Source organism: Halichoerus grypus, chromosome 15 (genome assembly GCF_964656455.1).
Source record: "Halichoerus grypus chromosome 15, mHalGry1.hap1.1, whole genome shotgun sequence".
Taxonomy (NCBI): domain Eukaryota; kingdom Metazoa; phylum Chordata; class Mammalia; order Carnivora; family Phocidae; genus Halichoerus; species Halichoerus grypus.
In genome coordinates this window covers 10,175,279-10,189,712 of record NC_135726.1, presented here as the reverse complement: position 1 = coordinate 10,189,712, position 14,434 = coordinate 10,175,279, and the positions used below count along the sequence as shown (strand labels likewise).

The 14,434-nt window shown below is 40.4% G+C and overlaps 1 protein-coding gene across 1 annotated transcript in view; it reads right to left on the bottom strand.

Moving 5' to 3' along the window:
• Positions 1-14,434, bottom strand: part of ADAMTS18 (ADAM metallopeptidase with thrombospondin type 1 motif 18) — a 141,456-nt gene that overhangs the window by 17,697 nt on the left and 109,325 nt on the right. The window contains exon 17 of the mRNA XM_078063528.1: positions 2,506-2,647. Within this exon, the coding sequence (XP_077919654.1) occupies positions 2,506-2,647 (142 nt within the window). The remainder of the gene's footprint in view (positions 1-2,505; positions 2,648-14,434) is intronic.

The window sequence follows — 14,434 nt, the reverse complement described above, 5'->3', positions numbered from 1 at the left end:
TCTGATGTTTTACTTAAGATACAGAGTCTAAATACGGTGTTGAGAACACCTCCCATCTGCAACTAATTTGAATCCCATTTCCCCCCGAGGTAATAGTTTTCATATTTTAATAATTTGAATGTGTAGCTTCTTAGTTTTCAAGACCGCTATGGATTCTTGAACCATGAAGTGATAAACACAACCTTTTGAAAACAGGGTGGCTATATAGGGGAACATCCCACAAACTTGAACTCACATTGCATCCATCTATTGGAAAATGTTCTTCAAAGAAAAACCTTTGGTAAATTATGTGTGGAAACTCTAATATCCTACTTTTCCATGAAGCATCTTCTACTTCCATAAGAAATAGATATAAACAAAAAGCTGAACTCTCTGAATAGGGATTCATATCTGTCAGCTAGGACTCGGGGCTTTTGGTTTTTGGGGCTTTAGTGACACTTAATGCCTGGCTTGCAATGTTCGTCTCCGGACTTCTCATCAGAAGCATGTATTTTTTATGTGTGTGAATAATTTTGTCTGTCAGCTCTCCAAATAGGAATGCTGCCGCCTCTTTGAATTCTGTTTGTTTATATTTACATGGTACTTTTCCTTAAAATGGAATCTGAGAAACAATGAAAAGTTACTCCTGTGATAATGATTAGGTGAAGGAGGTGTGCCTGGAGGAGACACTTACCAAACACTAGGATTCCCTAGAGTTAATCGTTTACTTCCATTTATTCATTTCGACTCTCCTTCTCATATGCCTTGGACACACTATGGTCTGGAAGTCACATGAAGGGATCGCTAAATCAAGGCAAGGGGAGGATCCCACAATGCACTTCTCCAGCATCCTCCCTTTGGTTGGACTCATTCGCCATAAATGGAAAATAGATTGAATCTCTTTCCTTCCCAAAGAACAGTGCTCTCCCTGGAATACCAGGAAGTTATTGCAAATGATCTCAAAAAGCATTTGATACATGAAAAACTGCTTGTAATTTAAGTGAAAAGGAGCATATTGTAAACATGTATCAATAGCATGGTTTCTGTGCCGTAAAAAAATAATATAAAATGATCTGTGTGGGTGTGTCTGAAAACATGTAACACACGTGTCTTTATATTTGCATAAGAAAGTGATAGAATGACACAGACAAAAGTATTAACATTGGCATGTGCTGATTAAAGGATTAGGGAAAATTATTTTTCTTCTGCATAGTCTATTGCCTTTAAAATGTGTATTACGAAAAATGTATTACTTTTTTTGGTAATTTTATGTTTTCTTTAAGTATAATTAACATACAGTGTTGTATTAGTTTCGGGTGTACAACGTAATAACTCAACAATGCTATGCGTTCCTAAGGGCTCAGCATGATCCATGTGCTCTGAATCCCCTTTGTTTCTATAAAAATATATTACTTTTCAAATATTTAATATTTTTTTCAAATATTTAATATATTTAACAAAGAAGTATTTCCTCGTGTTTTGTTAATTAGCATGAACACCTGAAGAAGTCTTATAGACTGAAGAATTTCTTCGTTTTCTATATTTCTGCTCTCTGTGTCTGGGTCAAGATGCCCCACTGTGCTTAGGGGGATGGACACATTTGGGAAACCCACTGTCACCAGATGCTCTGATAATGAGAAAATGTGTAGCTAACCTCCATGCTTCAGTTTTATGGATCCATTTATAGATTTTCATTCTTCTTCTCACAGGGGCAAGGGTAACAAAGACTGACTTACACACAAATATATGATATTTTTGGATCTAAATAAAATGCTTGCCTTCTACTCACTGAGAGGACAGCTGTTGTTTTCCCTCCCTTAGGAGGGTGATTTCTCAGATTCCCCACACTTCCCTCCTGAGAGAGACTTTGCTGGCCTCTCCCCTGGGGGACGGGATGACACAATACCTGCGTTTCAGACAGACGTCTTACGTTTGCCTTGCGCGTGTTCTCTCTGGGTTAGACCCTCCCTCCCACAAGCCTCAGTGGGAGGTTCTTACCAACAGAAAAGTCAGGATAGGGAGAAACTAAACTGTAAGCTGAAAAGAAAAATATAAATAAACAGGTATTTTGTCAGGGCGCCTGGCTGGCTCAGTTGTTTAAGCATCTGCCTTCAGCTCCGGTCATGATCCAGGAGTCCTGGGATCGAATTCCACGTCGGGCTCCCTGCTCGGCAGGGAGTCTGCTTCTCCCTCTGACTCTCCCCCCCTCATGCTCTCTATTATTATCTCTCTCAATAAATAAATAAAAATCTTAAGAAAAAACAGGTATTTGTCTATTTCGCCCCATAAATTCAGATAGGTAACCTTTGAGTCCTGGTTATGAATGACTTGAATTTTCTGAGACTTGGTTCCTTTCCACATAGGAAAATCCTTAAAGAGGACAATAATATTTGCTTTTTACAGGGATGGTTCCCATAAAAGGCAGTTCTTTTGTTGCTTATTTAAATCATACAATGTAAAGAGGTCTGAGATTGAAGAACATGTTTTGAGAAGAGACTTGGAAGGTAGAATTGGAAAATCAACTACCTGCACCACAAGAGAGAGAGCACGGAGACTGCACTGTGGTCCAGGCATGGCTGTGCCTTTTTGAGGCTGGCTGAGTTCCATTCGTGACTTTGGGAAGTGCATACTTCCAAGCTATCCCCGGATTTTTGCCTTGCATCAGGACCTGGACAGCATAGATAGAAACCAGAGATGAAGAGACAGGTCAGACCCTGGAATTCCAGAAATCTCACTGAACATTTTAAAGATATTTGTATGACATTTTGACCTTAAACTTGGCTCACGCCGTTGTTCCCAAGTGTGTTTTATGTTGATTTCAAGTTTTCCCTTGATACTTTAAAATGTGTATTTCCATATCATCAAAGCTGTGATTTAGATGGATGCTAAATAGGGAAACATGACGACTTTTGCTATAAGCCCACTACCCTCAACTCTATGTATATCCATTAATAAAGCAAAAAAAAAAAATTTTTTTTTCTACAATATATTGAAGGCAGTAAGGTTATATTATGAGGTCTCGACCTTCCCATTACACTTGAAAGCCTAGCATGGGACTAACAGAGTGGTGCCTCACAGATAATGGTTGAAACTGAATCTACATATATATATTTTTTCTTCATTTTTAATTTTTTAAATTTATTTTATGTTAGTCACCATACATCAGTTTTTGATGTAGTGTTTCATGATTCATTGTTTGCGTATAACACCCAGTGCTCCATGCAGTACGTGTCCTCCTTAATACCCATCACCAGGCTAACCCATCCCCGCCCTCCCCTAAAACCCTCAGTTTGTTTCTCAGAGTCCATAGTCTCTCATGGTTCATCTCCCCCTCCAATTTCCCCCGCTTCATTTTTCCCTTCCTACTATCTTCTTTTTTTAACATATATTATTTATTTCAGAGGTACAGGTCTTTGATTCATCAGTCTTACACAATTCACAGTGCTCACCATAGCACATGCCCTCCCCAATGTCTATCACCCAGCCACCCGAACCCTCCCACCCCCCACCACTCCAGCAACCCTCAGTTTGTCTTCTGAGGTTAAGAATATATATTTTTAAGATTTATCCCGGGCCACAATTTACAATCCTTCTCCTGGGTGCCAGTAGAAGCTGGGCATGAGGGAGGAACTCCAAAAACCATAGAATACCCCGCTCAGAGTTACCTATCATCAATTTTAGAATCCAAGGAATTCCAGTAGGATTTCCAAAGAGAATGTGTCTGTCAATTTTGTACCAGGATGAACAGATATGACAAAAAGAAATAGGACCAGAAGTAGGGGTTGCTAATGTATATACTGGAATGGATTTAATCTCCAAAGGACTTAGGATACATGAAAAGATGCTCAACATCACTGATCATCAAGGAAATACAAATCAAATTACAATGAGATACCACCTCACACCAGTCAGAATGGCTAAAATCAACAACACAAGAAACAACAGGTGTTGGCGAGGATGGGGAGAAAGGGGAAGGAACACTTTTGCATTGTTGGTGGGAATGCGAACTGGTGCAGCCACTGTGGAAAACAGTATGGAGGTTCCTCCGAAAGTTAAAAATAGAGCTACCCTATGATCCAACAGTTACTATTATTTACCCCACGAATACAAAAATACTAATTCAAAGGGATACATGCACCCTGATGTTTATAGCAGCATTATCTACAAGAGCCAAATTATGGAAACAGCCCAAGTGTCCATCAATAGATGAATGGATAAAGAAGATGTGGTATGTATATACAATGGAGTATTACTCAGCCATAAAAAAGAATGAAATCTTGCCATGCAATGACATGGATAGAGCTAGAAAACCTTATGCTAAGTGAAATGAGTCAGTCAGAGAAAGACAAATACCATACGATCTCACTCTTATGTGGAATTTAAGAAAAAATGAGCATAGGGGGAAAAGTGAGAAAGAGGGGCAAGCCAAGAAACAGAGTCTTAACTCTAAAGAACAAACTGAGGGTTACCAGAGGGGAGGTGGTGGGGGTGGGTGAAACAGGTGATAGGGAGTAAGGGGTGTACTTGTCCTGATGAGCAAGGGGTGATGTATGGAAGCACTGAATCCCTATATTGTATACCTGAAACTAATTATTACACTGTATGTGAACTAACTGGAATTTGAATAAAAATTAAAAAAAAAAAAAAAAAAAAGGACAAGGACTCAGGATAAATCTGACCCTATAAGGTCTGGCCACTAACATAAGAGCAATCATGTACTGGCACGTCCCACATGTCAGGCCCTCTGCTGGGTATTTTCTAGGCATTATCTCAAAACATTCCTATAACAACTCTTCAACATAGCTGCTCATTTTTTCATTGGAAAAAAACTGACAAGAAAGAACTTGTACAGGATCACACAGGTGACTCTTGAATAAGCTTAAAATAGAATGTAGGACCGCCAACCAAATGTGCCTAAATATTGCAATCTATCACCTTGTCTTTGGGGCAAACATTATTTGCCTCCCTTCCTGATGCTCTCTTTTCTTAAGTATTGCTTTTCCTTTTTTCCTCTTCTTTTAATCTCAAACATGAGTATAAATAGCTGTTTCTCTCCCGCCCCATGAGTCTTGTGGAAAATTCTTTACCACTAGGACTGGGCATTCATGCCCCAAAAGCAAAGCAGATTTCCAGTTAAAAATAGGAAGCCCTGGCTCTTTCTCTGTCTGGTGGGACCCACTTCAATTAGGGCTGCGTGGGTGGCAGCTATTCAAGGACCTTCATTACACCAACCACTGCTCAGGATACTACAAAATGGTTTCCACTTGCTGTTAGTTTCAACGTCTCCAGGAATATTATGGCTTACTCCGAAGATTCCATGGTGTGAACATCATTTGTTGTACAACAAAATGAATACTTGGTGCCTCCCAGAAACAACCAACATCCTGACAGATGGGTCTTTGTTCCCTTCACCCCCATCCAAAACAAAACACAACAGGTAATAGTACCATTAAAATGGACACATGCCAAATTCTCCTTAGTCACCAACAAAAACCTCAAAATCAAGGTCCTAGAGGTCTTACTTTTGAAGACCTTTCTAGTCTTTTTCTTCTTTTTATAGCTATGTCATACAACTGTTCTTGATATTAAGTACACAATTGAGAGTTTTATTCACAATCACACCAGAATTTTGAGAGAGGTTTTACATTCTGAAAAGAATCTTGATGCTCATTGCTATTTCAACTCAATTTCCCCTTCAATTAAAGTAGTATCTCGTATGTAACACTTTGGGTTTCTGTTTTCTTTGTGCCATATCCCTTTTAGCGGAATCTCTTTGTACAGAGACCTCACAGGGAAAGAGTAATGCAGTGCACCTGCCCACGTGTGCAGTAAAACGTAGGTGAAGCACATGGCGTTGTAGTGAGCAATAACGCTCAGGAGGCAGGATGATTTTATAACACATGATGTATCACACACGTGTGTAAGGGACGCAAGTTCAAGTGTTAAGCATGATAGAGAAAGAAATCCACTCACTTATCTCCACTTCCTAAGACCACCCCATTCTCTCCCATTCAAACTAGATCCTGACGTCGACTACCACAGGGCAAATGGGTCCCCAGTGGAAATGCATAAAAAAATTAAAAATACTACTTCTTGCCTTTTGAGTTTGGAAGACTTCCATTCTGGTGATTTGAGAGGGACTTAACACACTTTCAATGGGCATTGAAAATATGTTCTTTCACCTTTTAGAGAGACTCTAGAACCTAAGCCGTATGTGGCCTGTGGTTTCTCCGTAAAACATTTTAAAATGTTGCTGTGAACAGCAGGAGGTGTTTAGGGAAAAAAAAATTAAGCACATCAAAGTGTCATTACTATTAAACAAAACCAATCACGATGTCAAGTGTCCCTCAGGCTCCAGTAAAGCTAGCCATAGAGAATTATCAATGCTACCAATAAGAAGAGGATTTACACAATCTCCCCCGTGAGACCTCTTTCTGCATCTGTACTCACACGCTCCAGCTCTCCTACTCTTCCCCACAACGCCTGACCCTAGCTCCTGTTCGGTCCAGGTTCTCCACTACGCTCCAGATTCCATCTGCCCTCATCCACCTAAGGACACCACTACTAGAACTACCCCTTTATCTTGAGCTTTACTGAAATGTCCCTATTAGATCTTTCCCATCAGCATCCAAGCACACTATTATCTATCTCCTCTTAAAAAAATCTCCACACATGTGGGATATATCTCCACATATCCCTCCAGCTCATATCCCAATTCACTGATTCCCTTTAGAGCAAAAATCCCTCAAAGAGTTGTCTTTACTCTCCGTCTCCATATCTTTTCTCATTCACCCATGATCCTTCTGGATCAGGCGTCCCTCCCCAACATATCACCGAAACCGCTCTTTCAAGGGCACCCTGCCATATCCAAGAGTTGATGGGCCTCGTCTTACTGGATACAATCGATCACTTCCTCCTTGCTTTGCCACCCGAAGCGGATTCTCTCAGTTCTTTTCCTGCCCCACAAAACTTCATTCCTAATTTCTTTGGCTGAATTCTCCTCATCTCCTAACTATTCATTATCAAAGGGACCTCCAACACCTTGACCTCTCGTTTATTTATACACACTCCTTCACGTGATTTCATCCAGTGCTCTGATTTTAAGTACAATCCACATGCTGACCACTCCCAAATTCATCACTCCACACCATATTTTCCAAGAGAACATTCTACAACGATGATCGTGTACTCTAATCCCATGGTGCTCCATGCAGTAACCACAAGCCACATGCGGCTACTGAGCATAGCATATTACTGTGACTACATAAGCCTTTACATTTAATTTAAATCTAAACTTAAATAACCATGTGTGGATAGTGGTTGCCCTATAGGGCAGCAGAGCAGGAGATGAAACCCATCTTCTGAGGTCCATATTCACACATTCAGCTGCCTATGGAGCATCTCTACTTGAAGTTTTAAAAGGCATATCAACATACAACACTGAACTCACGATTCTCCTCCCTGTATCATGTTCTTCTCAATCCCATGTAATGGCAACCGATCCTTCCAATCGTTCAGGCTAAGATAAAAAGTTGGAAGCACCCCATCTCCTTTTTCTCACACCCTGCATCTAACCAACCAGGAAATGGTGTTCTCTTCATGTCCAGGGTACCTCCAATCTGACCGTGTCTCACTTTGTCTATCGCCACTGTTGTTTCCCTGGTCTAAGCTACGCTTGTCACCTCTTCTGATTTCCATGCTCACGGCGCTCTACGGATGAGGAGAAGTCATATTCTCCAGTAGAGGAAATAAGGCCACACCATTTAGTATTATAATAATCATTCGCTGACAATTACTAAAGGGATGAAAATCCCCTAGAACCTGCAAAGGAAAATCAAATGCTGCTGTGAAATTTGGGGCGGGGGAGGGGGAGGAGAGGGCAGATCACATGACTCCCTAAAGCGGCTTTGTATCTGTCATTTAATGAATAAAGTATCTTGGCGATAATTTCTGCCAAAAAGCCACAAAACAACCAAGAGAATTTAAGTTTTCTTTGAGGATTTCTATTCCCCTCAAAGGGGCAAACTTGTATATTGAGTTTCCCACCTCCCTTCCCTCACAGTTTAAACAAAAATATGTAAGGATCCTCTGAAGGGTAAAATTTTTTTTTACTTTAAAAAAATGTTTATTTAAATTCCAGTTAGCATACAGTGTAATATTAGTTTCAGGTGTACAATACAGTGATTTAGCACTTCCATACATCACCCGGTGCTCAACATGACAAGTGCCCCCTTTCATCCCCATCACCTATTTCACCCATCCTCCACTAACCACCCATCTCTCTTCTGGTAACTACAGTTCATTCTCTATAGTTAAGACTCTGTTTCTTAGTTCGCCCCTCTCTCTTTTACCCTGTTTGCTCAATTGTTTTGTTTCTTAAATTCTACATATATGTGAGATCATATGGTATTTGCCTTTTTCTAATGGACTTATTTCACATAGCATAAGATTTTCTAGCTCCATCCATGTCATTGCAAATGGCAAGATTTCATTCTTTTTTATGGCTGAGTAATATTTCATTGTATGTATATACCACCTCTTCTTTATCCATTCGTCAATCGATAGACACTTAGGTTGTTTCCATAATTTGGCTATTGTAGATAATGCTGCTATAAATACCGGGGGGTGTGTATCCCTTTGAATTAATATTTTTGTATTCTTTAGGTAAACAGTAGTTCTACTTTTAACTTTTTGAGGAACCTCCATACTGTTTTCCACAGTGGCTGCACCAGCTTGCATTCCCACCAACAGTGCAAGAGGGTTCCCCTTTCTCTGCATCCTTACCAACACATGCTGTCTCTTGTGTTGTTGATTTTAGCCATTCTGACTGGTGTGAGGTGGTATCTCACTGTAGTTTTGATTTGTATTTCCCCGATGATCAGTGAGGTTGAGCATCTTTTCATGTGTCTACTGGCTATCTATATGTTTTCTTTGGAGAAATGTCTGTTCATGTTTTCTGTCCATTTTAAGTTGGATTATTTGGTTTTAGGGGGTTGAGTTTTAGGACTTTTTAAGTATATCTTAGATACTAACCCTTTTTCAGATATGTCATTTGCAAATATCTCCAATTCAGTAGGCTGCCTCTTAGTTTTGTTGATAGTTTCCTTCACTGTGCAGAAGTTTTTATTTTGATGTAGTCCCAAAAGTTTATTTCTGCTTTTGTTCCCCTTGGCTCAGGAGACATATCTAAAAAGATGTTGCTATGGCCAATGTCAAAGAAGTTACTGCCTGTGTTCTCCTCTAGGATATTTACGGCTTCAGGTCTCACATTTAGGCCTTCAATCCATTTTGAATTTATTTTTGCATCTGGTGTAAGAAACAGGTCCAGTTTCATTCTTTTGCATGTTGCTGTCCAGTTTTCCCAACACCATTTGCTGAAGAGACTATCTTTGTAGCATTGGATGTTCTTTCCTGCTTTGTTGAAGATTAACAGACCATAGAGTTGTGGCTTCATTTCTGGGTTTTCTATTCTGTTCCATTGATCTATGTGTCTATTTTTGTGCCAGTACCATACAGTTTTGTCACAGTTTTATAATATAACTTGAAGTCCAGAATTGTGATGCCTCCAGTTTTGTTTTTTTCAAGATTGCTTTGGCTATTCAGGGTCTTTCCATACAAATTTATATGTTCCATACACATTTTAGGATCATTTATTCTAGCTCTGTGAAAAATGCTGTTGGTATTTTAACAGGGCTTGCATTAAATGTGTGGATTATTTTGGGTGGTATAGACATTTAAACAATATTTGTTATTCCAATCCATGAGCATGGCATGTCTACTTCTTTCTGTCATCTTCAATTTCTTTCATCAGTGTTTTATAGTTTTCAGGGTACAGGTCTTTTACCTCTTTGGTTAGACTTAATCTTACTATGTTTGGTGCAATTATAAATGGAAATGATTCCTTAATTTCTCTTTCTACTGCTTCATTATTGGTGTATAGAAATGCAACAGATTTCTGTATGTTGATTCTGTATCCTGTGACTTTACTGAATTCATGTCTCAGTTCTAGCAGTTTTTGGGGGGAGTTCTTAGGGTTTTCTATATATAATATCATATGGAAGTTTTACTTCTTTCTTGCTGATCTGAGTGCCTTTTATTTCTTTTTTAAAATATTTTATTTATTTATTTTAGAGAGAGAGAGAGAGAAAGAGCATGAGAGGAGAGACAGTCAGAGGGTGAAGCAGACTCCCCATTGAGTAGGGAGCCCAATGCGGGACTCGATCCCGGGACTCCAGGATCATGACCTGAGCCGAAGGCAGTCGCCTAACCAACTGAGCCACCCAGGCGCCCCGAGTGCCTTTTATTTCCTTCTGTTGTCTGAGTGCCGTGGCTAGAACTTCCAGTACTATGTTGAATAACAGTGGTGAGAGTAGACATCCCGCTCTTGTCCTGATCATAAAGAAAAAGCTCTCAGTTTTTCCCCATTTAGGATGATATTGGCTGTGGGTTTTTCATATATCGTCGTTAGTACGTTGAGTCATGTTCCTTCTAAACCTCCTTTGTTGAGGGTTTTTACCATGAATGGATGTTGTACTTTGTCAAATGCTTTTTCAGTGTCTATTGAAATGATCACATGGTTCTTATCCTTTCTTTTATTAATGTGATGTATCATGTTGATTGATTTGCAAATATTGAACCAATCTTGCAAACCAGGAATAAATCCCACCTGATCGTGGTTAATGATTTTTTAAATTTTTTATTTATTTTATTTTTTTTATTTATTTGACAGAGACATAGCGAGAGCAGGAACACAAGCAGGGGGAGTGGGAGAGGGAGAAGCAGGCTTCCCACCGAGCAGGGAGCCCGATGCGGGGCTTGATCCCAGGACCCTGGGATCACGACCTGAGCCGAAGGCAGACGCTTAACGTCTGAGCCACCCAGGCGCCCCGATTTTTTAAATGTTTTGTTGGATTCAGTTTGCTAGTATTTTGTTGAGGATTTTTGCATCTACCTCTCAAAGATATTGGCCTATAGTTCTCTTTTTTAGTGAGGTCTTTATCTAGTTTTGATGCCAAGGTAATGCTGGCCTCATAGAATGAATTTGGAAGTTTTCCTTCTTTTTCTACTTTTTGGAAGAGATTGAGAAGAATAAGTATTAATTTGAAGAGTAAAATTCTTGAGCTAAAAGTAGAAACAGCAGCAAGCAGATTTGATTCCAAGAAGGCAACTAATCTATTTCATATTATCAAAGTAATAAGTTTACTCAGCCAGCCAAAGCAAGAATAACTTACACAATTTACTATAAATATTCACAAGATTATATGATGTGTTCATATAATATATGGCATATAGGACATATTTATATTTTGTTTGCTGAACACATTAATGCATTCAGTGAGCACATAAATGAATAAAAGATTCTCAACTTTAAAAAATGAAATAAATAAAAAAAAAAATTATAAAAAAAAAAAAAAATGAGGGCGCCTGGGTGGCTCAGTTGGTTAAGCAACTGCCTTCGGCTCAGGTCATGATCCTGGAGTCCCGGGATCGAGTCCCGCATCGGGCTCCCTGCTCAGCAGGGAGTCTGCTTCTCCCTCTGACCCTCCACCCTCTCATGCTCTCTCTCTATCATTCTCTCTCTCTCAATAAATAAATTAAAAAAAAAAAAAAAATTATAAAAAAAAAAATAAAAAATGAAATGACTTAAGGCTTGACTATAATGTCTATGTAGCCGTAAATTCACATGCAGAGTTGTGTGCACAATCACGTAGGCTGAAAGACAATATTTGTATAAACCAGCAAAAAGCTGATTTAAGAGTCTAACATCAGCTCATACAGGCCTCTGAAAGGCAGTAATTATTTAAACAAATAGACATCAAGGCCAAGTATATAAAAGATGAGTATTTGCCAATTATAACATAGTATTTGCTTCTCAATGATAATTAAGGTATTCTTTGTCCTTTTCTTTATCCTGTATTGAGGAGCAAAGTGACCAAGAACAGAATACACAGCAATCATCTTGTCTCTCACTCTCTGATGCTTGCAAATAGTCAATCCTTTGGAAACATGTTGTCTGCTTAGCCAATAGAATCTCTGTTGGTCACTCTTTCACCCTGTTCTCAAAAAGATAGGATTTTGTTAAAAAAAAAAAAAAAGAAACCAATCCTACCCTAAAGAATGGCTACATAAATTGTGGGGCCTGATGCAAAATGAAAACACAAGGCCCCTTGTTTAAAAAAAATTATTGGGATGCCTGGGTGGCTCAGTTGGTTAAGTGTCTGCTTTCAGCTCAGGTCATGATTCCAGGGTCCTGGGATCGAGCCCAGCATCGGGCTCCCTGCTCAGCGAGGAGTCTGTTTCTCCCTCTCCCTCCGCTGCTCCCCCTGCTCATGCTCTGTCTCACTCAGTCTCTCAAATAAATAAATAAAATCTTAAAAACATTATTAAGAATTTCAAGTTAGTGACAGCAGAGCATTAGACTGAAGAGAGAGTCCTTCTGAGCATGAGGCTTTGTGGACGTTGCAGGTCCCGGACATTAAGGTTGTCACCTGCACCAGGTTTAAGACACAATTTTAGACTTTCCAAATTCTAAATGACCCTGTGGTCTAACACTGATGACACCCGCCCTTCCTAAACGGAGACAACAGCCTCTGGTCAGGTGGGCCTGCACCTAAGGACGTCAGTGTGACCCTGGCCATCCCTTTGGTCCCAGACTCCCCCACCTGCACCTGGAGAGCAGGAGTAACCACACAGCTGAGACTCCAGCTGCCCCCATGAACGCAGAGGAACCCGGCCGGGACAAGGGGCAACGTGAACCCGATCGTTCCTGCCACTCACATCTATTTCAAAGCATTTTCAGTGACCTTGTTGAAAGCAGTCAGTAACTGTTCTTGGCTCTAGTGGAGAACACAGATGCCCTCCGGGTCCCGGGAACGCCCCCCACTGCCTGCCCCCCGCCGCGGCACGAGGATCCCAATTCTGTTTCTGAGCCACCCCACGCTGCATGTCAGCCTGCACGGCGAGCTGGTCGATGCGCACATTTAGAGAGCCCGCCAGCGATTCAGTCTACTTAACTGGACTTAGTCCAGAGAATTTTCCAGCCAACTGGCACTGGGTCTCTAATTTACAGCTGACAAGCAACCTCCATAACTACTTCCAGGTCCTTAGTAGAACTGTTTAATGTCTACCTCTAACACACGAACCACCTGACTTCAGACACAACATTCAACAGCTTTGACCGCAGGGTGCAGAGTTATAAAATTTACAGCTTCTTAAGTTGGAAAACCACAGACGGACTGGAGTCTACCAACTGCCCTCTGAAGGAGGGGGGGTTCGGTTTCTGCTTAGGTCACACAAAGTTAAAACAAAGGACACATTGAGTCATCTTGGGTAAACGCCTCTCTTTCTTTTGCTCCCCCTTTTAATTTTTAATGTTATAAATGCCTTCTATAAACTATGTCTATATATGCATTGTAAACTATAAATGCCGTCAATCAGTTTTGTATTTTTTTTATTTAAGGCCTTTTATTTTTTTAATTTTTTAAAATATTTATTTGAGAGAGAGAGAGAGAATTGGAGGGGAGGGACAGAGGGAGAGGATCAAGCACACACCATGCTGAACATGGAGCCCCAAGTGGGGCTCAATCTCAGGACCGAGAGATCACCACCCCAGAGGAAATTAAGCCACCCAGACAACCCTCATTTAAGGCCTTTAAAAAAAAAAAAAGTTGTCTGAATTCTCCCAAGTAAATCAGAGAGTTACAGATAGGCTTTAAGGACTGGCCTTTTAACTAATGTAAGCTAGAAAGCTTGTTTCTTGTCCTCAATAATGTATTTGACTGCTTTGAAATAACAGCAATGCTTATTGTAGTTATTGTATGCCAAAGGATTGTACATGCATCGTCTCATTTAAAGTTGATAACGGTATCACGAGGAAGACTGAGTGCTGTTCTTCCCCCAGTACTGTAGATGAATAAACTCATTACAGGGGCACTAGCTAGTTAAGTAGCAACACTGGGACTCGAGTCTCTGATACGGTCTGACTCCAAAACTTGTCTTATCTCTTACCACACTCTTTCTCCAACTCTGAAACACAGTGCCTGGGACCATACTTTAAAATGCTAAAAATGGTACGAGCCATGGGAAGTATTCTATCACTGGGATTCAACAGCATGCTATAGCATTTACCTTGCGCTTTGGGTTCAAACCTGGAACTTGTATTTCTTGACCGTGCTAAGGTCTGGTTTAAGCATAGGTGACTTTTGATCTCCCCCTGGGTTTATTTAGAGGTTTTACCAAACCTGCTGTTGTGACAACTGAAATAGGATAGGCTTTGTAGACTGGCCCTTCTGGACAGACTGTGACTCGAGTGCACAGGACCTCACATGTCGAGTAACACTCAGGGAAGGGACAGCTCGGTGGTATGGAGTCATGTTTTTGTAAGGTGCTGTGATTTCTGCAAGCCCCTGTGATGTCACAACTCTGCCCGTTGTCTCTGCCTTCTTGTTTGCTTCCG